The sequence below is a fragment of the Copidosoma floridanum genome, unplaced genomic scaffold (assembly GCF_036245765.1).
Source record: "Copidosoma floridanum isolate Cflo_tuat_1 unplaced genomic scaffold, Cflo_Japanese_pri ptg000001l, whole genome shotgun sequence".
Lineage (NCBI taxonomy): Eukaryota > Metazoa > Arthropoda > Insecta > Hymenoptera > Encyrtidae > Copidosoma > Copidosoma floridanum.
This window is the reverse complement of record NW_028321878.1, coordinates 3,196,134-3,218,750: the sequence shown is the minus strand read 5'-3', so window position 1 is coordinate 3,218,750 and position 22,617 is coordinate 3,196,134. Positions and strand designations below refer to the sequence as shown.

At 42.3% G+C, this 22,617-nt stretch overlaps 4 protein-coding genes across 5 annotated transcripts in view; 3 read left to right on the top strand and 1 right to left on the bottom strand.

The window, feature by feature from the left end:
• LOC106640342 (uncharacterized) overlaps positions 1–7,935 on the top strand; it is a 46,255-nt gene extending 38,320 nt beyond the window's left edge. Inside the window, exons 3-7 of the mRNA XM_089589143.1 lie at positions 1,594–1,911; positions 3,524–3,853; positions 4,297–4,724; positions 5,578–5,950; positions 6,036–7,935. Coding sequence (XP_089445269.1) covers positions 1,675–1,911; positions 3,524–3,853; positions 4,297–4,724; positions 5,578–5,950; positions 6,036–6,233 — 1,566 coding nt within the window. The 5' untranslated portion in view covers positions 1,594–1,674 and the 3' untranslated portion in view covers positions 6,234–7,935. The remainder of the gene's footprint in view (positions 1–1,593; positions 1,912–3,523; positions 3,854–4,296; positions 4,725–5,577; positions 5,951–6,035) is intronic.
• A 518-nt stretch (positions 7,936–8,453) lies between these two features.
• On the bottom strand, positions 8,454–11,709 carry LOC106640378 (peptidyl-prolyl cis-trans isomerase). The gene is made up of 3 exons (XM_014354401.2): positions 11,233–11,709; positions 9,519–9,872; positions 8,454–8,881 (listed from the first exon to the last, which is right to left on the bottom strand). Exons 1-3 carry the CDS (start codon positions 11,407–11,409, stop codon positions 8,804–8,806), a joined length of 609 nt encoding a protein of 202 aa, XP_014209887.1. The 5' UTR covers positions 11,410–11,709; the 3' UTR covers positions 8,454–8,803.
• Positions 11,710–12,693: 984 nt separating this feature from the next.
• Gmppa (GDP-mannose pyrophosphorylase A) lies at positions 12,694–15,031 on the top strand. 2 transcript variants are annotated; one of them, XM_089598759.1, is made up of 6 exons: positions 12,695–12,782; positions 12,868–13,093; positions 13,197–13,773; positions 13,843–14,119; positions 14,194–14,458; positions 14,778–15,031. In XM_089598759.1, exons 2-6 carry the CDS (start codon positions 13,057–13,059, stop codon positions 14,876–14,878), a joined length of 1,257 nt encoding a protein of 418 aa, XP_089454885.1. In that variant the 5' UTR covers positions 12,695–12,782; positions 12,868–13,056; the 3' UTR covers positions 14,879–15,031. The 2 variants fall into 2 exon arrangements, with proteins under 2 accessions (XP_014209915.2, XP_089454885.1); XM_014354429.2 differs by having other exon boundaries at positions 12,694–13,093.
• A 1,896-nt stretch (positions 15,032–16,927) lies between these two features.
• LOC106640415 (uncharacterized) lies at positions 16,928–21,294 on the top strand. The gene is made up of 10 exons (XM_089589586.1): positions 16,928–17,227; positions 18,030–18,380; positions 18,521–18,569; positions 18,627–19,333; positions 19,457–19,702; positions 19,783–20,097; positions 20,162–20,655; positions 20,735–20,943; positions 21,029–21,099; positions 21,151–21,294. Exons 2-10 carry the CDS (start codon positions 18,126–18,128, stop codon positions 21,256–21,258), a joined length of 2,454 nt encoding a protein of 817 aa, XP_089445712.1. The 5' UTR covers positions 16,928–17,227; positions 18,030–18,125; the 3' UTR covers positions 21,259–21,294.
• The last annotated feature ends 1,323 nt before the right edge of the window (positions 21,295–22,617 follow it).

Below are 22,617 nucleotides of genomic sequence, written 5' to 3'. Positions count from 1 at the left end.
ACGCGTTTACAAGGATTGAACGCAAGCGAGCGCACGCGTGTGTGTGTGTGTTACGGTGGTTCAAGGCTGTCGAGGGTACAAACAGGGAGTAAAGCCAGGGGTGTGGGTGAGCAACGCAGTGCTCTGTATGGGTTCGAAGCTGCGCCTGGAAAAAGAGCTCCATCGCTGTTGAAAGGCACACGTGCGAAAGCGAGAAACGCGATTTACACAGGTGCGGTCGTCCGACAAGGGGGTATCGAGTTTATTGCGTGTTTCGTTGGACACCACTGTACACGTTACATCCCAGCGATCGGTATAGGCACCAGCCGCTGGGAAATCTGTTTGTCGATTCCCTTCCCCCCGCGGCCCCGCCTTTTGCTCGCTCTGTGGAGGCTCTTTAATCAAACCCGTGTTTGTACAACAAAGAAGTTGTTGAAAAACAAGCCTACTGGTACATTGTTCATTTGCATGATTCGTATTGCTCGAAAGTGTATGTATGCTTTCTTCGTGGCAAACTGGGGAGCAGTTGTTGGTATACTTGATCGCGAAGCGCGAGCTCTCAAAACTACCGATTGGGGGCATTAGTTTGTTTAATGGATGAGCAAACTTTTTGAAGCACGTGCGTGAAAGAGCCCTATCAATTGTACCGAAAACGACCGTAAAAACGTGAGGGGCCCACAAAACCAGTGGTGATCAAGTGTGGGTACCCACTTACGTTATTGTGATTTTAAAAAAAACAGTTCCGGTGCATCATCCGAACGCAGAGGCGACCTTGCAGGGTACAGCTCGCTCGGACGGAAAAAAAAAATGTTTGTCGAGCTCACACGGCGGAACTCGATTACGTTTTACGGCATATACGGCATATACGAGCCAGCGTTTGCGCAAAAACGCGTTTTATTGCTGCCGTTTGCCCACGGACGCACTTTTTATTATTTTTATTTACGCGAGAGGGCACGAGCTGTTTTTTATATTCTCGCTGCAATTGCGTTTCGCATGTGCCTCGATCAAGTGTCAAAGTTGACCTGATTTTTTTTTTTTTTTTTTCGAAACTTGCGTTGGTAAAATAACATTTTTTACTGGTTAGTTTTATATACGTACTAAATTGAAATAAACGTACATGTGCGGTTGAAAAACTTTGCCAACACCTGCAATGAGATGAAGGATCCATTTGCCATATATTACTTTGGCCGCGAAAAGTTTACTGCCCGTACTATATACTGTTGTTATCGATCCGTCTTTCCAATTAACTTTCAAAGAAAATACGCGCATATGAAAGAAATGGGGCGAGAGGGAGAGAAACACGCTTTTTGCCTCGCATTTCCAGGTTTTATTTTCTTCTTGATTTTAAAACAAAACATAATAAACAACGTATTTCCGGGCCAATGACCCAGTTGGCCTTACGGAAAAAACAAAGCCTGGATTTTCCCCCCTCAAACATTGTCCTTTGCCGTCGCGGTGCAATCAAGGCCAAAGCTCCGCTCTAAAGTACAAGACCTCCGCAAGATACGCACGACCCGGGCAAAAATCAATAAACCCCTTTCATCTCGGCCACCAACCCCAAACGAGCACTTTATCACTTGGGAAAAAAAAAAAAAAAAACTTGTCTGTTTCCAGCGGCCCAAGGTTGACAACGACTCGACAGCAGCTGGCTGAGAAAACCCAAGCCCCGGAGATAAAAGGAGGATAGCAGGAAACATGAGGCGCCAGTCGTTCTCGTCGAGTCTGTCGTCGGGCAGCGGTGGCGCGGGCGAGCCCCTGATAGTCGTCGAAGAGAGCGCCCTCGGCGAGGAAGAGGAGACGGACAGGAGTCGCGGCGAGTCGCCACCCCCTGACTCGCCCTCCCTCAACCCCTACCTGTTGTCGCCCTGGAGGGAAACGCGCAAGCACTCCCTGCCCACGTTCCAGTGCACCTCTGGCATCACCGCTTCACAGGTAATTGTTTTCTCTCTGCAAACTTTCCGGAACACTCGTACCGAGAGGATCATGCTTTTATAGTTTATTTACCCTGAAGAGACGCGAAACAAACACACCGTTTGGGTTGAGAGCACCTACTTCTACTTTTTTATGAATAATTAAGGCACGTCCGACCAAACGCGGATGTTACTACTGAAACTTTCGGTCGGCCCTTCTTTTCGATACGTTCACTGTTACGTTCACTGTTCACTGTTTTATCGGGCTAATCGCGCAAATAGAGCTATTTCAAAACCAACGACAGTCGACAGTTGCATCGAGTTCAATAGAGCAGTCAAACAAACTGCGAATGACCCACTATTGATGCGGAGGGACGCGTAAAATGTCGAAGCTATTGAAATGTCCGTAACTTTGCAGGGGAGCAATTACACAAACATCCATTGTACGAATAGTGAAGTTGAAAATGCAAACGTATGGAAGGTGGACTAGTTTAATTACCCAAATGAAATTGAATGGTCGGAATATCTGTTCAGGACTACGATGAAAAGACAACGGTGTACACCTGGAAATGGAAATTTAATGTTAATATTTATCTGTACCGCGCTAAAACATCCATTTAACTTTTCCTACTTTTCCCTAAACCGGCCTGGTTCAAAAACATTTTGCCGACGACTTGGCCGTCCATGTCTTGCTGGAACAACATTTGCAAATCACATCGGTCGATTTTAGCGCATTCCGGTCAGTTTCACGCTTACAAAAGGATCTTTTCCACTAATAGAACTCCCTCGATGTTTTCTGGCATATCATCCGGGAAAATCCGCTATGCTTAATTGCCTCGAAAATCAGATACCAAGAAAAAGGGTGAAAAAAAAAAAAAAAAAAAAAAAAACACGTATCTACCCTAAAATTGATAAAACTAATGTTAAAAGGTCACTCGTATACCATATTACGCGCTTAACGGGATAATGCCAAGAAACTACTTTTGCAAGTTTGCCTTGCCGAGGGAAGTAAGTTGACTCGACGCAAAGTTTCTCGGATCACTCCAGCCAAGGGAACAACGATTGTTTTCAACTTTTACCCTCAATTATACACGAAATGTAATTAAATTGCGCGTTGATCATTACCACGGTGTACAAAGGGCAAATCAAAACTACGTGTGCCGTATAGAAATATATCAGGAAAATCGTCGCGCAAAAGTATAGATTCAGCTTTTGGCAACAACGAGCTCTTCTTCGAGACTCCAATTGAACACGGTTGGAGCGGGCAAAAAGTAAGGAGACGGTATCCAACGTCCTTAATAGTTCCGATGGGCTACAACGAATCCACCGGGAGGCGAGTTTTTGGGGTCGGCAACCCCGTCAAGTTGAAGGGATCAAATCCTCGATTGCTCGAGTACAGCTCGGGCAAATCGATGCCTTTCCCCGTGTTAACCCCTTCCCCGAATCGTGAAACGCGCTCGCGTGCACCACATCACGAAAGAAACACCACAAAGAAAGAGGGGCTACGGCCGATCGAAGCGCGGCTCGCGTGCTCAGTTGTTCCCTTCCATACACACAGTCTGCCGCGGCAGGTCACGCATACAATATATACATATACACGTACAGAGGTGGATACACGTGTGTGTGTTTTACAGGTGCGCCGGCTGAGCGAGCGCGGGGGCGAGGGTTCGGGTCCGTCGTCGCGCGAGGCGGCCTTCCTGGCGACGCTGTCGCAGTCTCAGCCACCCCAGCCGGGCGGTCGGAGGCACAGCGTGGTCACGATATCGCGGGTACCACCGACCCTGTTCGGGCGAAACCGGCGCGAGTCGATCGCCGCCTTTCCCATGGGCGGCGCGACCAGGATACTCGGGGCAAGGAGGGACTCGAGCGGCATGCCCTCGGCACCCCCGAGCAACAGCGGCAGCACCCACAACCTCGCCCTCGACATCATGGACGACATTGCCGAGATCAAGGCTGCCAGGAAGGTGAGTGGGCGCACTTCTTTCTTTCTTTCTCTCCCCCCCCCCCCCGCTTTTGTTCAACCGATCATACTTCAACACGGGGTTTCGTATACATTTGCGCGCCAGTCGATCGTAACGCCACGTATTCCATATATATGTATTGCAAATGACCGTATAATTGATTTGTTCCGTATTTGTTTGTTTATTTATTTATTCATACCCCCCGCGCTCGAGCTATCGGGGAGAGTTTAATCGATAACACTCATCCGCTCTACGTGTGAGCCAGCGACCGAGCAGCCGGGGCTCTTTTGTCGTTGGACGCAGCCATTGTTCTGTTGGCGATCGAAAGGCCGGGCTTTATTGACACACATATTTTTGTAGTAATGTTTAACGAGTGCTCGTTTTTTTTTTTTTTTCTCTTGTACGGCCGTCAATGGAAAAAAAAAAACAAAAAAAAACACACGCAGGTGCGGCTAAAAATGTGGAAAACGCCGTCGCACGAGCGGGTCTGCGAGGTCCAGCCACTGGAGGGGGGCAGCGCCGCCTCGGCCCAGCGTTACACGCAAAACCAGCAGCGCCGCTACTCGGACTTTACCCTGACGACGATACCCGCCCTGGCCCCACTGGCCACGGCCCGGCGACGCGCCTCGGAAATGCCACCCCGAGGGCCCATGTTGCCCCCGCCCATACCCCCGAGATCTGGCGTCCCGCCCATACCGTGCACCAGCTCGGCGTCCGGCATCGTGTGCACCAACACGGACCTCATATCGATCCTGAGCTCGTTAACCTCGTCGGCTACGGAGATCGACAGGTGCGGCGCGGACGACGAGTCCAGGGACGGCAAGCCGGGCGACGGCACCTCAACCAAGACGACGGTCGAGCACAAGAGAAACAGGTGAGTGTCGCTTGTTAACTCACCGACTGCAGGTACGAAGACTGCCGGGAACTGGTTGTAACGAGTTGCAGCAAAGTTTACGCTCACGTGTGCAGTTAACGTATTAAGGGCGGGAGGAATGGAGAAAGTTTTCTTTCGTATGTATTATATATACACACTTACTTCTTCCACGCGCGGGTACACGCACTATTATACCGGTATAGTTGTTGTTTTCGTGGGTACGTGTAGGAGTGACGCGCCCTGGATGCGTCTGTCGGGTTAGCGAATGGTTCGCACCCCGCGCGGGAAACTCTTACTGCGTCTTCGGAGACTCGGTAATAGCACGTACTTTTCTCTCGAGCGCTTATACAAGCGGTAACGTCTGTTTGAGGCGAGACAACCGTCAGCGTTTTCAACAACTTTTGTCTTTTTTTTCATTTCACACCGACACGCTTATCCGAGACGATTTGATTAAATTGCTTTTTTCTTTTCTTTTTTTTTGTTTTACGTATGTTGTAAGTTGTACGTCGGCATTTCTTCTACCGCAAACATGTTTTTTTTTTTTTTTTTTTTTTTTTTTTTTTTTTTGTAAAAGAGACACAAACTCAATTGAGTAGAGAAAACAAAGGACGCGCTTAACGATGATGGTAAAACAAAAAAAGTTGCTGCGCGAGTGTTGATAAAAGTAAAAGACAACTCAAAGAAACGCGCTAGAGGTAAAAAAAAAAAAAATAAAGAAAGGAACAACTGAATCAGAAAAGAGTCGTCAGGAAAGCAAAGGGTATTTAAGTTGATGCTCGGCGTGACAACGCAATCAGGAATGTAAAAAGTGGACCTTTTTTTCCCCAAAAAAAAAAAAAAAAAAAAAAAATAGGCTAAAGAACAGCCGGTCGAACAGCTTCGACGTGTCGATACTGCACGACTGCGGCGAGAGCAAGCAGGTGGCAAACGCCGTGGCCGTTATAACGAACAACAGCTGCAGCAAGGACGCGGTACCGGGAGGCGCCGCGTCGATAATATCGCCCTCGTCGTGGTTTGCCAAGCGCCACCAGCCGATGGCCAAGAAGCGCAACGGGGACGCGGCCACCTCGACCCTGCCCACGGCCCTGAGCTTCAAGTTCGACAAGACACGGGTCGTCAAGGCGGTCAGGGACAGCCTCCTGGCCAAGGCCACTTCGCCGACGAAGGACGGGGCGCGCAATAAGGTCGTCTGGGACGGCAGCAGCGGAACCAAAGTCGACGCGCAGGTACGCACTTCGACTACACACACATTTATACAACTAATAGCTTTTGTACCGAAAATTGTTAATGGTGATACGTACTCGATCGTAGGTATTGGGCAACGCGATCGAGGAGTTTTTGCGCAGCGGAGCTACGGGGGCTGAGTCCCCGGAGGGTAGCCAAGACAAAGCCGCGATATCACCAAACAGGTCCCGCGTTGGTTCCTGGTTCAACAGCGGCACGACGCAGGCTGGCACTGCTGCTGCCCCCTCCGCGGTCACGACGACGCCGACTTCGATCGGCCACTAATGCCCCGCCCCCCTTTTTTTCACAACTTGGTTCATTTATTTTACAAACCTTGGTTTTTTCGGAAACGAATGAAATTCAGAGTGTTGCGAGGGATGTAGGGGGAAAAAAAAAAATATGCCTACATCGTGAAACATCCGAGAATTTAAAACAATAGAGATAAAATCAAATAAACTCCAAGAAATGTTGAAAATGGCATTACAGAACAAAAATGTAGATTCATTTTGAAGAAAAAAATAATAATAATAATAATAAATAAAAGAAATGACATTCGTGCAAGGAGCCTTCGCTGGACGAAGGATTTTTTTCTTTGATGGAAATAGGGTGTGAAAAACATTTTTTTCACGAATTTTCCAGCTAAATTCGGAAACGACAAACTGTATGATATTAAACTTTATAAGTGTGGAAAATCGATGGCGTTTGGAGCTCCTCTTATCCACCCAATTCCAATTCCTTTTTCATCATCGTAACAATAGTAATAATGATTATTATTATCATTATTGTAATAATTTCTAAGCAAAGCGTCGTTGTTGTATAATGTAAGAAATGTAGAAAAGCGCGCTTTTTCAATATACAAGGGTAATAAGGTCTTTTTCCCGGTAGTTTTTAACATGTGTAAACAAGTCCCTTTGTTAATACAATTGATTTTAAGTTTTATAGCAAGTAGTCGATATTTTTTCAGTGTGTCTATTATTTATCAACAAACGATTATGTTTTTTTAGAATAAGATTATAAATCGATAAACTGTTTTGTTATTGCAGAAAATGTTAAATAATAATTAAAAGGGTATTATCTTGATCAAACGATGAAATTAAGAGATGGATATATAAACTTTCTTCTGGGTAATAAAAGTTCCAAAAAAAAATAAAATAAAATTTATGGACCATCTTCATTAATGTATAGACAATCGTTAGTAAGAAACAAAGTGTAATCCTGCTTTTCGTTATTCAAAATAAAGGATTGATAAAAGGTGAATTTAATTTCTTTAATATTATTAAACGTAACTGATTTTTTTTTTTTTTTTATTGATTGTAAAAAGCAATATTAAAATAACTGGCCATCAGTAAATACGATGGAAACGCGATGAAAATGAAATAAAAAAAAAAGTTTTTCATTCGCTTGGATGAAACTAGTGGACGTAAATACCAATTGTTAAATTTTAAGCTTGAAAATACATTGGGGTCTCATTTTCATTGATACTTATTTTTATAGTACCATTTGTGATAAAATAGTTAACCAAGGAAAAACCACAGTGAACAAACGAAGCGTATTTTTCAAGGAATTTACGTTTGTAAGCAAATATTATTTCATTGAGAAAAAAGTTTCGAAACGATTGATTTTTGTAATAACCGTGTACGAAACGTGTACCAATAAGATAAATACGCCATTTTATTGAATTGTTTGAGTCGTGCAAAGTTTCGGTACATTAAAAAATTTTCCAAATCGAATTTCACGTCCAACGTCCGTGATAAAAGGAGTTGGAGAAATACAATTTATCATAGTATATCCGTTCGAACGAACTTTTTATCCGTGCACTCGTCCCTGACGGTGCGGTTTAGCTGAATATTCTAAAAATTAAAAAATCGTTACGTATGGCCGAGGTGTGCTAGCGAAAACGGCGAAAAGATATCGATGTTATATCGCATCTGTATTAAGTAATAAGAAGTACAGACAATTATCAAATGTTGCCCACAATAAATCTTGAATGTTGAACATGGTGTCTTTCATTTCACCCGCATCAAATTTTGTAAATACTAGTTTATATAAACGCAGAGTTTCAACAGGAAAACACAAGCATCAGCTGAGTGGAAGAACAATTTTCCTAACATGTATTATCTCATTTCTAAACAGCAAAAATTTATTATATCAATATTATTAACTAACTTGGAGAACACAAATATTTCAAGAATTTCAACGTATAAAATAACAATGGAATTAATTTTGCTGTATTTATTTTCTAGAAATATGTATAAAGAGTTCCATGAAAATGAATAACCTGGTACAAAAAAGCTCTTTGAACAAATTAAATAATAATAAATACTTGTATAACTTATTATAATAAAAAAAGAGCAGCATTCACTATCCAAACGAGCTAATACACGCATCATCCATACTTGTTGCACAATAACAATTAATAATTCACTACCTCACCTGACGACTGAATGTTTAATTTAGAGTACGTAGGTCACGTTCAAAAGAAAAAAAAATAATCACAAAGAACAATTAGTTTTTGAAAACAACTTTATTCACTTCTTTTGTTCGTAACAAATACTCGAATGCAGTAATAGCTAGGCATATTACAAATACAAGTGTACGTGTGTGTGTGCCTGCACGTGACATAGGATACTAGACGAGAAACAGACAGTTGGTAAATCACCGTAGACGGGAGAGGAAAAAAGGGGCATGAAGAGAACGAGCGCCTGTCTGTCTCTCGAATCACGCACGTCTAAATCGGGGCCATCAAGAGTTTGCGGATAAAAAGGGTCAATCCGTGTAGGTTCATATGGTGTGTGTGCGTCGACGCAGCGACATGAGATCTAAGGTTGTCTTGCTTTTCCGGCAGAGGCCTCGCTTCAAGCTTTCAGCTCGCCACAATCCTGGATGACGATTTTCTTGGACGTTTTTCCGCTCGCCGAGCCCATGGCTTCCAGCTTTGAAAATGGAAATTGGCTAGATTAACTGATTGCGGTCGTAAAATGATATACATACCTATACAGGGACTGTGCGGGTTTCATTGGTACATACATTAGGACGTAGGAGCCCACGGAAATGAAGTAATTGTCAGAAATCACGATCGAGTTAACGATGACGCTCGCGATTAATTTTTTTATCTGTTCAACGGGAAAAGAAACTTAAATGGTGAGGAAAAAAAAAGGTTTCAAGTAATAAATTATGTACTATATTGCATGTCCATACATCATATTTAAGAAAAATTATTTTATGCGACCAAATTTTGAAATCCAACAATTTCACTTTTTTTTTTTTTTTTAATCAAACGATGGAGCATATATCACTAGACGGCTTTTATGAAAGCCGTCAGTTAATAGCCTCCCCCAGTAGGTATCGAATTACACGTTTGGAGTACATGTAAAGTAGACTGTCGCGTCTATTTTAGGAGCGGAAACGAGCGAAAAACGCTCAAGCGTCGTTTCCAAGAGTATAACTGGTCATGACGTTTTTCAATCGAATGGGAAAAGTTAATGGTTGACGAGCGTGTAAGCGATAAAATGAAAAATGTGAAGGTGGACGGGTACAACGTTTTAGTAACGCGTGATGGAGGTGGCCTACCTTTTTCACGATGTTCATCCCTTCAACGACCCGTCCAAACACTACGTGTTTCCCGTCCAGCCAGCCGGTCTCGATGGTGGTGATGAAAAACTGGGAGGAATTGGTGTTGGGCCCGGCGTTGGCCATCGACAAAATGCCGGGCTCGGTGTGCTTCAGCTTGAAGTTCTCGTCCTCGAATTTAGCGCCGTAGATGGATTTACCGCCGGTGCCGTTGTGGTTGGTAAAGTCGCCGCCCTGGCACATGAATTTCGGTATCACCCGGTGGAACCGGCTGCCCTTGTACCCGAAACCCTTTTCCCCGGTGCACAGGACCCGGAAGTTTTCGGCCGTTTTCGGCGTCACGTCCGAGTACAGCTGCAAAACATAAAAACCAAACCGGCAATGTGTAGAAAGTATAGTTCGCGGCAAAGGGTAACATTTAATAAATAGAAATTGATTTCATCGTCAAGGTGAGGCCAAAAAATACATTTACGTGCAAAAATTGTTTCAACCTTGAGATTCACGTGGCCGTACTATTAGCCGACGACGCGAAGCAATGTGGCTGAATTGATCTACCTTCCACTCGAATGCATGTTGATCAAATATTGGACATCGACATGCTCATGTATGATAGGGAAGGATGTTTTTATTTAATTTTTACTGTTTATTAGAAAAGAATGTTAGAGAAGAAAAATTGATTGATGCACGAATCGAACCAATAGATTTTTTTATTGGCGGGTGGTTTCGCTCTTTTACCAACTGAGCTATTATTCACCTCGGACTGGGTCGCGATGATTTGTCTGGTCACTGGCTCGACAGAGTCATTGAGTCATTGAAAAATCAAGTTTTGGAAAAAATGAATCGTTTTGATGATTAAACAGTTGTTGCTTTAAAAAAAAAAATAAAAAAAAATTCATTGTTAAACAGTTTTTTTTTTTTTGTTTTTTTTTTTTGTTTAAAAAGTATTATTATCATGTGCATATAGGAGCAAAAAAATGAATGGGATTAGCAAGACGCTTACGGTTTTGGACAATCATATGGAATTTTAACAAGTCAAAATTACCGACAATAATGGCACTTGTCCTCCTTAAGCGGTTTAAACAAGGCATTTCGAGTACAGGGTCAACTTGTGCACAGAATATCATCTCTCTCACCTGCATTCAATAGGACTAAATCATGTGCACAGCTCTAGTTTCTCGTTAATAATAAAAAAAGGTACAGTACTTGGCTATAAACGTAAAAACTATTGATCTACAGTATACGTGCAATCTTCTTAAAATAGTTTTTATTGATACTTAAAATCTTCCTAAGACGGTAGCAATGATTGTTTTTTAAAAAAGAATGTATTTTTTTGGAGCATCAGTCGTTATTTAACGAATGATCTCAATATGTTACCGAACTCATCATAAAAATACCGTTTTTTACGACTTGACAGACGAAAAATTAATTTATGCGTGAAATTTCGACCAACAAAAAATTCAAAAGAACATGTTTAAAATTGGTAATTTGTTTCAAGTATGAAAAAAAAAAAAAAAAAATTCACAGATTTTCCTTGTTTAAAATTTAAACTTAGAGACCATCAGGGCCTGTTGAAAATTAAATTCAAAAACTACCGCACGGAGAACGGCTCACTGTAATTTAACGTAAAAAATGAACACGTAACAACCGCAACCGTGTAGTTCAGCAAAAAGCGCGAAAAAAAAAAAAATCAGACATCTATTCAACAATTATGTACCTCCATGACGATCCTTCCGACCGGAGCGTTGTCAGCGGTCATGTCGAAAAATACTCGTGGCAGGCCCATCTTCGCCTTCGCAGCTTCGGCGAGTGTTCTGACGCCGACGGCTCTGCAGTTTGCTGTTGCGGCACAGCTTCTAACGGCGAACTGCCGGCAGATCGATGCCACCGCCATTGTAACGAGAGTATGTGGTGTACTTATATACTTTGGTATTTTAAGTACACACTCGCCAATCGCTAAGTCGCAAATTCGCAACTTCACCTATACCATCCACACACTTCCACGACCCTATTGATCTCCCTCTCGCTAACAATGATTGAATCACTAAACTAATACGTCGTAACTTGAGTTGACTATATTGTTTGATCGCTCTATTTCGGATGATTAATCGGTTGATCAAAAAATTGTTAATAAAAACCGAAAAAACGCCGAAACACGTGCTTTTTCGGAGACTTGCACTTGCACTTGCAGAGAGAGTGTGTTTTATACAGATAGGGTGAGGTTGGGTTGATGCGTGCCGTACGTTGGTGGAGAGGCGCGGGATTTTCATTGATATTCAAAATATATAAACATTTTTTACAAATTTACTTTTTAACTTTTTTCGCCGAATCTGTGCATTTAGTAAAAAAATTTTATCGATAGGAGCTGATTGTTTGGGACAGTCGGAGAACTTACCTAGCAAGACCTTTTCTGTTTAAAATTCAAGTCAATTAAATTATGCAGACATATTTTGTTCTAAAAATTTAAGTTTCTTATGACCATCATAAATATGGTAACACCCACACATTAATTTCAAAATTATAGCAAATCTACAGAGAATTTTATGAAACAAATCAAAGTTTCTTACTCTCACAACGAGCGTACGTATATCATAAAAAAACTCCATTATCCATACTTAGATCTAACACTCATTGCAATCAAATGTTGTTATCGGTAAGCGATACTTATAGCTATGTTTCACTAAATTTTCTTAATTCGTAAGAAAGCCAGTCCGAAAATTTTGACCAATCAAATGACTCCGTTGCGGCCCTACGAGTCCTCTTACTGGTCGAAACTTTCTGACTGGTGTTTTCATAATTCCATAAGAATGTGTTTTCCATTATTTTCATTACATAATCTCCAGGCTTTATATATTAAGTAATTTATTGGTCAATCCAACTAGTGAATATGAAGTTGCTAGAGTTTATGATTTTTGCTAGTTTAAAACAAATTATTTATAAGTTTTAATTTAAAACTCGATTATTGGAATCGGTAATATCGGCAATACATAATAATTAGTACAAATCGGTATCGTATACGGACGATTGAGGAATGAATCTTTGAGATTCTCTGAGTAAGAAATAGACACAGTATTATACGTGGTCATTTTATACTCTTGGTTTTTGACTCGACATAGTTACACACAAGCAGAACACAAGTATATACTGGCATAGTAGTAGTGTTTACGCGTCTGCTTCAGTTCTGCTGCAGTCACTGTCACTATAGGTATTAAATACTAATGACTCACTAGCCATATCATAACGTCAACGTCATCACAATCGTTTAAAGTAGATAATTAAAAGTTTATTGGTTGCAAGCTATTTTTTTTTTTATACTTGTCGATATACAGTATTGTGCGAAATAATTTTTTAGGAAAACTTTTTGAGATACAAACAACGCTACTTCCGTTTTTGAACGTCTTGTTCATGTTACCATCCTATACTAAGCCAGCATCGTATTTGTAAACATAAGCGTCAAAGTATTGATATTTCCATATAAATTTATACATACAGACCTAACAAGCAAATTTCTTTTGCTAAAATATTTTAACAATCTTGTGCAATGAAAGCTGTCATCCTCATAGGAGGTCCCTCTAAAGGTAATTATTTTTACACAGTCAATATGTTGTGTTTTTAAGGTGTGTGGATGCACGTGACTTTGGAACAGAGCTACAAAAAATAAATATTTCATTTTGATTCTAGGGACAAGGTTCAGGCCACTGTCCTTGGACATACCCAAGCCATTATTTCCAATTGCTGGTATTCCGATGATTCAGCATCATGTGGAGGCATGTAAGAAAGTGGGCTGTGTTTCCGAAGTGTTGATTATCGGTTCTTACAACATAGCCGACATACAGCCGTTTGCTGAGGACATGTCGCGCAGCAATGGTGTTGTGATTAGATATTTGCAAGAATTTACACCTTTAGGAACTGCTGGTTCCATGTATCACTTTAGAGATCAGATAAGAGCAGGTGGAGAGGAGAGCTTTTTTATATTCAACGGTGACGTGTGCGCCGACTTCCCTCTTGAGGAGCTCTTACAATTTCACAAAAACAAAAAGTCTCTTTTAACAATAATGGCAACAGAAGCTACAAGACAGCAGTCCCTGAATTATGGATGTTTGGTCATCAATAGTGATAGTTGTGTTGCACACTACGTAGAAAAGCCATCTACGTTTGTGTCCACTCTCATCAATTGCGGAGTATACGTGGCGACAAATGAAATTTTCCAAACAATGGCTGATGTTTTCTACAACGAAAGACCTCAGGAAAAATCAACGTAAGTCAATTTTTGGGTATTCTTCTTTCTGTACTCAAATTGTAGTTTGAAGTGAGTAATCATTCACAGAATTGCCAATGGCAACGGCAAAGATTCAAGCTACATCTCCCTGGAACAGAATATCATAACAAAATTGGTAAACAGTGGAAAACTATTTGCATTGACAGTGACAAATTGGTGGTCACAAGTAAAAACTGCAGGTTCTGCTATCTACGTCAATCGTCATTATTTGGCTTTGTACAGACAACACAAGCCAGAGAGATTAGCATCTGAAAAAAACAGTCCATGCCAAATAATTGATGATGTCTACATACATCCTACTGCCTCGATTCATTCTACTGCGGTGGTAAGTTTGACACCTTATCGTATCATTCATCGCTACAAGAGAACGAACGATGTAAGAACGCGTGTAAATTACAGTTGGGTCCAAACGTGAGCATAGGCGCAAACGTGACGATAGGTTCGGGCGTCAGGATACGCGAGACTATCGTAATGGACAATGCCAAAATAGAAGCACACTCGATAGTCCTGTACAGCATCGTTGGCAAAGACAGCAGGGTTGGCGAGTGGGCGAGGGTTGAAGGCACACCTTGTGACCCCAACCCTGACAAACCATTTGCCAAGATGGAAAACCGGCCGCTCTTCAACATCTATGGTCAGCTCAATCCCTCTGCCACTATCATAGGTACGTGTCTTTATTTTTATTAATATCGAAACAACTTTCAAGCCTTTTTTTCGTATTCAAGTTAAATCGACAAGTTTTTCATTTCGATGTTTCGTAATCTTGAATAATCTCAAAGACTGTTTAACAAAAAGTTCTACATCTATATATACCTTTGATATCTCCTATTACGAAAACATTCTTATCTTTGTTTACAAATTCCCAATTTCAAATCTACCCTGCATACTTTTAAAATTTCATACTACCTACGTACCGCTCGTTTCTTTCAATGAAAAATTTTATTCGTACCTGTAAAGCATAAGGAAAATTTTACTTTTTTTAGGATCCTCCGTGAGTTTGGCCTCCGAAAAATTACTACTGAACTCTATCATTTTACCGCACAAAGAATTAACTCGAGATTTTAAGAACGAGATCGTATTGTAAGTTATTGATCAAGTAAAAAAACAATATTAGGAACATTTACGAGAATGCAGAGCTGTAAATTAAAAAAGGAAATCGTTTGGAAAAAAAATCAGTTTTTATTGTTTGTCACGTGGGACGTTAATGTGCATAATATTGATCAAATTGATCACAGTAAAGATATCGCTTACATTTATGATACAATTTTTACAAATTTTATCTGTAAGAAAACTTCGCGCAAATGCAAACCATTTGAACAATAAGTTATTGCCTTTGCAGTTACTTATTACTAGATGATACATTTTTTGTTAAGTTTTTGATTTTTTACATAAAAATATGCGTGGTAAATATGTTAGAACTACAAGCTATATGGATAGTGGGCAATAATTTTTAGATAATATACATTTGTAGATGATTCGTGCAAAAAACAAATTTTTGCCTGCATCTCGCTAAACTTGATCGGTAAATTTTTTACCATCAGTATTTGAAAATTAATGCCAATCGTTTGAAACGAATAAAATTGGCAAGTAAGTGATTTTTTAATTTAATGTTTTAAAAACAATTTTTTACTTTCCATAGTTTTCGAGACGAAATAATAAAAAACTGTTTTTAGAAAATTCTTTTGTAAGGTTCTTGATACTTATTTTGTACGGATTTCTCTAATACAACTCGCAGCTCAAAGTTTATTTGTATACAATCTGTAGTAGAGCTCTTAATGCGTGCATACGAGAACGTGGAACTTTAATCATGTCAATTGCAACATAAATCTAGAAACAATGAATTTGTATGCATGGAAATCACCCAAATTTACATCGATTTAATGTTTTATTTTCATACAAACCATATACAGGTACATATTTATACGCAATACTCTTTTACCATAAACGATGTTTATTTTGTACTTTTCGAGCGGATCGAGCGTCGTTCCGTAAACTTTTGTACATATATATAAAATAAAATGGTTTTATCGCAAAATTTGTGTACTCTTGAAAAAAAAAAAAAAAAAATGTTTTTTCTCATCATAACAGCAATGCACAAAAAAAAAAAAATAATAATAATAAAAAAAAAGAGAAAGAAAAAGAAACTGCGCGTGACAAACATTCTTTAGCGCAGTTCGTGGAAACGGATGCAAAAAAAAAGTGTCGCTTTCCAAAGGTGTGGGGATGAGAACATCATAATAAACTTCTTGTATCCTTTTAACTCTCCTCATCCTCCTGCGAGAGACACATGTATAGGTAAGAAGGGGTCCGATGGATTAATCGTCAGGATTCTTTTCGACTGCAGTCCTCCCACCTTTTACATATATATTTTTTTTTTTCGCAACCGCAGCTACAAAAAGACGGAGCATGATGCAAAAATGCAAAATAACAACGAGATAAGCGCTAGTAAAAAATTGGCACGCGGAATTCAAAGAAGAAAAAGGCGAGGGCGCAGCATCATCGGCGAAGGAAAAAAGATCTCGGAGGCCACATCCTCTCGCTCTCTCGCCGCTCGGGGCCCGGAGGAAAACACGAGAATCGAAAAGAAGAGAAGAAGAAATTGTCGCGAGCCATACGGATGAGCGGCAGATTTACCGTAATGTTATAAGAGGAACACGGGAGATATACACATGTATAATATCTGCGTGTATATACCACATGCAAAAGTATCGCGGGGGAATAGAAAGGCGTTTTCCTTTGTAGCGCGGGTGTACCTTAACTGGCACACGTACCTTTTATATATGGTACGGGTGCAAGTTGGACGCGAAAAAAATGTGTTCATAAAAAGTAGGGCTTATCAAACCTACCAGGTGTAAATGTACATCTACGTGAATGACGAACATAATATTATGTTGTACGTAACATGTATATATATATTATGCATGTGTGCATCAGCGATATAGCTCCGAAAATTCAAGTCTTTGTCGAGGCGCGACGGCTCCTTTTCTTTTGAAATGTGTGAGAGAGCGGGAGGAGGAAAAGTTCATAAAGGACCGAGAAAGAAAGAAGCTGCATGCAACAGTAGTATAGGATCGAGCGTGTGGAGGTATAGAGAGAGAGAGAGGCCTGGCGGCGGTGCGAGTGGCATATATACCGAGCGAGGGGCAGGATTCCTGGCATTCCAGGAGAATTCGAGCTAGTGGGAAAGAAAGAGAGAGGCAAGTTACTGCTCCCGGGAGTTCTCTGCACACAACGCGGGGGAAGAGCGAGCGGCAGATGCGGAGCCAAGGGAGCTGGGCGCTATGTCTCGCGGCGTCAGGTCGGCCAACCCAAGCCGAGGCTGGACTCTTGATCCTTACCGTCCTCGATAGTGTACATGTGCGCGCGTGTCTGTGTGTGTTCCTCAACAGTTTTGCACACCCAAGATACATATAGGCCATATGCAAGGAATGCGGTGAGCAATCATTTTTTTCTTTTTTCTTTTTTTTTACACATAACGCGTACTTTGGCTCCGGTTTTTTGTTTTTCGTTTACCCGTTTACCCTTATCACTCTCTCGCGCGATTTTTCTACAAATGACGCTTCGCGTGCAGCTTTTTGCACCCATACCGATTATTTATATATCCCTGCTGCGATCGAATACCAATCGAGATCCGTTTATACGTGCTTGTGCATGTGTGCGCTTTACTTGAGATCTATGGGTGCCTTTTACCGATCTCCGGTCCCATCGATGCAGCGAAATTCACAAATTGTGTCAAAAAGCATCACGTTTATCACTCTAAACCCCGTGGTTTCAGAGTGACGATCATATCTTTTGATTTTTGTTTCCCCCCTCGGCCAATCCTCCCTTCCTCTCTCTCACACGCTTCAATCAATGGAATTCTTGTAGTTTCTTTTTTTTCATCTCTTTTGCAAAAAACAAACGGATACTGTAGTATGGGGTACTTAAAGAACTTTCGAGTACGTACATTTTTATAAGCTCCATCAAAGTTTTGTTTCTTTTCGTTCCTCTTTATGAATGCACGGATATGTACATGTGTACGTGTATATATACTTTTCCGTCGTAAATTTTACGTATCATCTTTTAAATGCCCATACCAGTTGAACGAACTCGCTGATTTGAATGTGAATGCAATCAAGTATAGTTTATAGTGCACGTGGAATACAGATGATGGAAAAAAGAATCCCCTTGGTGTCTACGTAAAACAATAATATATGTTTATCTAAAAAAAAAAAAAAAAAAAAAAAAACATGTAGCTGGAGAAGAAGCCGGTGGAGCTGGACCGGCGAGTGAAAGGAGGGAACAAGGGGACGACTTGGAGAAGGAGTCCAAATGGGTAACGGAGGCCCATTATGGCCGAACTCCGACATCAGCATCAACAACAACAACAGCAGCAGCACAATCCGAGTAATCACCACCAGCAGCACCAGTACGAGTTCCTGCCCCTTTGCGACGTTCTCTTCAACATAATATCCCTGGCGTCCTACTTTTGCGACATTGTCTTCGACTTTGCGATGGCTTACGCGCTCGCCCACCACCCGGAGACGCCCGGCCTTCTCTTTCCCCTCAGTCTCGTCCTCATCGTTGCTTCGCTCGTCGTGTCCCAGGTACGTGTTTTTTTTTTTTTCTTCTCATCTGATGCTGTCATTCAACACAACAACTCTCGAGCTGTAGCTGTAGACCCACTTCTTTGCATGTACACGTGGTCTGAATGTATGCATAAACGTATATTACCAATATTTCACAGATCATGAGCGTCAAGTGGTACCTGTGGGGCCCCAGGGGCAAACTGAGGCGCTGCTGCATCAGCGGCAACCCGGACAATAAGCCGAACAAGCAAGCGACAACAACAGCTGTAGCACAGGAAGATGAGCAACACAATGGGGAAAGGACGAGCAACTGGACGTTGGGGTACGTGCTCCTGCTGCACACGACGCAGATGGGCGTGCTCTGGCGGTACTTCAAGCTCTTCATCCCCGTGGAGTTGGCGCACGTGAAGCACGAGGTGCGCGAGCTCTGCATACTCAGGCTGATCCACGGCTTCTGCGAGGCCGCGCCGATGTTACTCCTCCAGGTGTACCTACTGGCGGTGAGCCTGTATCCCCATGGCTTCGAGGCAGCCCCGGTCGAGTACGAGAGCGCGGATGCGGCGACGAAGCTCGCCAAGTTGACCCTCGTCTCAGCCGGTCTGTCGCTCTGGAGCGTGTGCTGGGCGGTAGCCTCGTTCAGCAAGGGAGCAGCTCGGCTGAGGAACCTCGAGCGCCTCGTGCTCACCTGGCTCGGGGTGCTGGCCCAGCTGGCCTGGCGGCTCTGCACCGTGAGCGCAAGGATCGGCGCCCTCATTGCCTACGCCTCGGTCTACGGTGCCGAGTGGCTGCTCGTCGTTGTCGCCCTGCACTGGCTCTCCATGCTCACGTGGCTGCTGCTCACGCCGGACGGTCTGTTTCGCGCAGACGAGAACCTCCCCCTGCTCCGGAAGGTCTTTGTCGCCTCGATGATGGCCTTTGTCTACGTCTTTTCCTACGTCAATCTCCACGAGACCAATCACCGACAGAAGATGGTGGGCTGCTGATTTCTCGTACTTTTTTTTTTTTTCTTTTTTTTCTTTTTTTCTTTTTTTCTTCTTCTGCGATCGCGTCGATCCGAAATGGATATCCATCGTGTGATTTTCATCTTGTTTCAGCTCATTTTTTACTCGGTCATGTTTCTCGAGAACAGTTTACTCGTGGGAGTGTGGGCTGTGGGTGTCAATCGGAACGAGCTGTATCGCAACGTTCGGCCGGTATCTCTGATGCTTACGCTCCTAGGCCTATTCTTCGGTGGCTTGTGTTTCATGGGACTGTACTACAGGTATTTCCACGTGAGAAGACTGAGATACGAAGCCGGTGGCAGGATGAACGGCACAAATGCCAATTCGCTGTCTTGCCAGGTAAAAATGACCCATCATGGCATACATATCCGTACTTGCGGATTTTCAAGATGCATGTGATTATCGTTGCCCAATTTCAGAATGCTTTTCAAGAAAAGCACATCAATGGCTTCGACGACAAGCAGAACAACGCGATGGATACGAGGAAGGTGAAATTGAGCAATGGAGGTATACCGGGTGTGTTCAATTGCCGATTCGCCAATCCAACGGTGACGAATCCCAATCGCAAGAAAAAGAAGCCTACGTCCTTCGTGCCACCCCCGACGCAGCCTCAAGCCAACATCATAGCCATGACGTCCCTGAGTGAGAACAACAAATGGGTCAACGGTGACGAAAACGCCCCGCAACTCATACCCTTTTGGAAAAAACCCTTGCCGGTTCCCAGTGTTAACAACGTAAGTTAACAACATATGGGTGTACAGTACACAATCAACCACAACTTTGACACATCGTTTGCAGGACAACAACACGCGGAGGGATAAAGTCGACACTGACATGACCGTAGGTGGCTCGTTAAACGTGAATCTCATCCACGAAAAACTTCGAGAAAAAAAACAGCAGCAGCTTCGCGAGCTGCGAGCCATTCAGGAGGAAATCAAGGAAGGCAAATTGGTACCGCCACCATCCACGTCCTCGTTCGCCTCCTCGAATCCATCGGCGTCAAATCAAAAACCTCCGCCCAACACAAAGCTGCACAGCACTTCGAACGCGACCGTGGCCCACCAGAATTGCGGAGCTGGTGGCAGTAGTGTGCTGACTTCGTGGCCACCTGTAAAAATGCACTGCCTCATGCCACCCCCGCCGTCGTCTTCGTATTACCCGACCGGGCATCCGGCGACACCAGGAAACATACTCCCCAACAAATGCGCGGGCAATCCGGAGATTCTGTTGGCGCCGAGATGTTTGCCCCATCACTATTCTCACTGGAATCCGCCCGTGGTCGAGAACCACAGGTGCGTGCGATCTTTGTTTTGTCCCTGTATTTTATTATTTTTCCTCAAATGAAACGAAGCATTTTTCTCGTGTTAATAGGCTTTGTAACAGTAATCAAAATGGTCTGGAAGAAACTTGCAGGGAGGAGGGTCCCGGTGACGAGGAGCTCAGTGATTTCGAGGGAAGCCAGTTTTCGCTACCTCGGAGTTACACGTTACCACGTGAATTCAGATACCAGAACAAAATCAACGATCGGTCCAAATTTACGGGCTCACGACACTACCTGCCTTCTACTAATAGTTCCGATGGTGAGATTACGCGACTTTCTTGTCCTACTTTTGTTTTTCATTTCCAACATTGATGGGCAGTAACGAAAACTGACGTTTTGTTTAGGAGATGTGGACAGTCAAGAGGAAACGGACTCGGAACTGCAAGTTCGAGGTCGGCCGCCAGTTCAAGGGTGCGTCAATCGGCGAAAGCTTTACGCGCAGCATCACGATCAGGACAAAATTGAGCTGAACAATTCGCGCAGCAGTCACAGTGTCCAGGCGCCGCTGTCTTACGGCGTTTTGCGATCGAATCAATTGGTCCGCACGAAAACAAAGCCCGAGACCAGATTGTGAGGCCAACTACATATGTTTGACTGTCTTTTCCTCTTTTTTTTTATTTTTCATTTTTTTTTTTAACAGTATTTCGGCCTGTTGAGCAAAAGACTGTAGCTTTAATTGATGTAAAAAAAATTTAAAAATCACGGTAATCCTAATATAGTTGGGGTACGTTGGAGTGATCCAATGACAGTGTAATTTTGTTGTATTGTTAAGAGAAAAAAGCTTGTAGAATATAGGTTTTCCATTGTAAATTTTGTGACTATTTCAACGCGACGTATTTTTTATAAAAATATTCTGTACTTTTGTAAATATTTGGAAGAATACTGTCTTAATTTATTGTAAATATGTTCAGATAATCAGTTCTCTCCTTATTTATAAGCAGTGTTATATGTATATGGACACGACGTTATGTATAACGGATAAATTTGACTTGTATGGGTAAATCAAAATTAAACCATTGGATTATTTATTATATGCGAATTGGAAGCAAGGATGGTGTACATTTTTTTGTATTTAACTAGTGCAATATATATATATATATCTTTTTCTTAAATTTTACAATAAAAATAATCAACGATACGAAATATGACTAAATTTATTTATTTATGTAAACTTCGGAGGTACGTTTTTGCCAAAAAAAAAAAAAAAAAAGGTTTCAGAGAGTGTCCCGTATAAGGTAAACGTGTTCCCCCGATGTTCCATACACAAAATTTCCTAAGTCTGCAGGAGGGTACAGCAATTTCCAGATAATTGAATAATTTGCTCCAATAGTTCGAACGTAGTACTGTGATTACGGGTAGCAAAAGAGTCTCAGGTGTTTTTCAACTGCTCTCCTCCACCTCTTGCAACATGAATAACTCACAGTAAGTAAAGTCTTTTAACCGATGAATGATATCACCTCAGCGACAGTACAAAATCTCCAAACATCAAATAAGTAAGAGGGACCCGTGACCCGTGCAAGCGCAAGTACAAAAATAATACGCAAACGAAGCATCATCACACACCAGAGAGAAAGAGACCCCCGAGCTGCGTTCCGAAATTAAAAAGGTAGAGGCGCGGAGCTTAAAAGTTAATCTTATCCTTATCTACTGTTCGCACAGAGGGCTTCGGGGAGATACTCTGTTTTGATCAGCTGATGTGAAATGAATTTCGGAACACCACTCAGAGAGATGTATGCATGTTTTATGTGTGTATGTAGTACTCAACGAACTGGTTTTGGAACAACGGAGGTGTGAAGGGTGGACGAGGAGGGAGGGAGACAGAAAAAGAGAGAGAGAAATAACCAAGTGTGTGTGTGTGTACATTGCGGTGAGGCGAGAGGAAGGAGAGGGAGACGAGGGGATCGACGCACAACGCGAGCGCGAGAGAGGCATC

Excerpts from the sequence above, each read along its gene's own strand:
- LOC106640415 (XM_089589586.1), top strand. The coding sequence starts at position 18,126 with ATGGCCGAACTCCGACATCAGCATCAACAACAACAACAGCAGCAGCAC. Across the intron at positions 18,381-18,520 it reads CTTCGCTCGTCGTGTCCCAG|ATCATGAGCGTCAAGTGGTA; the intron begins GTACGTGTTTTT and ends AATATTTCACAG. Across the intron at positions 20,098-20,161 it reads CGGTTCCCAGTGTTAACAAC|GACAACAACACGCGGAGGGA; the intron begins GTAAGTTAACAA and ends CATCGTTTGCAG.
- LOC106640378 (XM_014354401.2), bottom strand. The coding sequence starts at position 11,409 with ATGGCGGTGGCATCGATCTGCCGGCAGTTCGCCGTTAGAAGCTGTGCC. Across the intron at positions 9,873-11,232 it reads TCGGAAGGATCGTCATGGAG|CTGTACTCGGACGTGACGCC; the intron begins GTACATAATTGT and ends TATGTTTTGCAG. Across the intron at positions 8,882-9,518 it reads GGATGAACATCGTGAAAAAG|CTGGAAGCCATGGGCTCGGC; the intron begins GTAGGCCACCTC and ends CCATTTTCAAAG.
- Gmppa (XM_014354429.2), top strand. The coding sequence starts at position 13,057 with ATGAAAGCTGTCATCCTCATAGGAGGTCCCTCTAAAG. Across the intron at positions 14,120-14,193 it reads CGATTCATTCTACTGCGGTG|TTGGGTCCAAACGTGAGCAT; the intron begins GTAAGTTTGACA and ends TGTAAATTACAG. Across the intron at positions 14,459-14,777 it reads TCCCTCTGCCACTATCATAG|GATCCTCCGTGAGTTTGGCC; the intron begins GTACGTGTCTTT and ends TACTTTTTTTAG.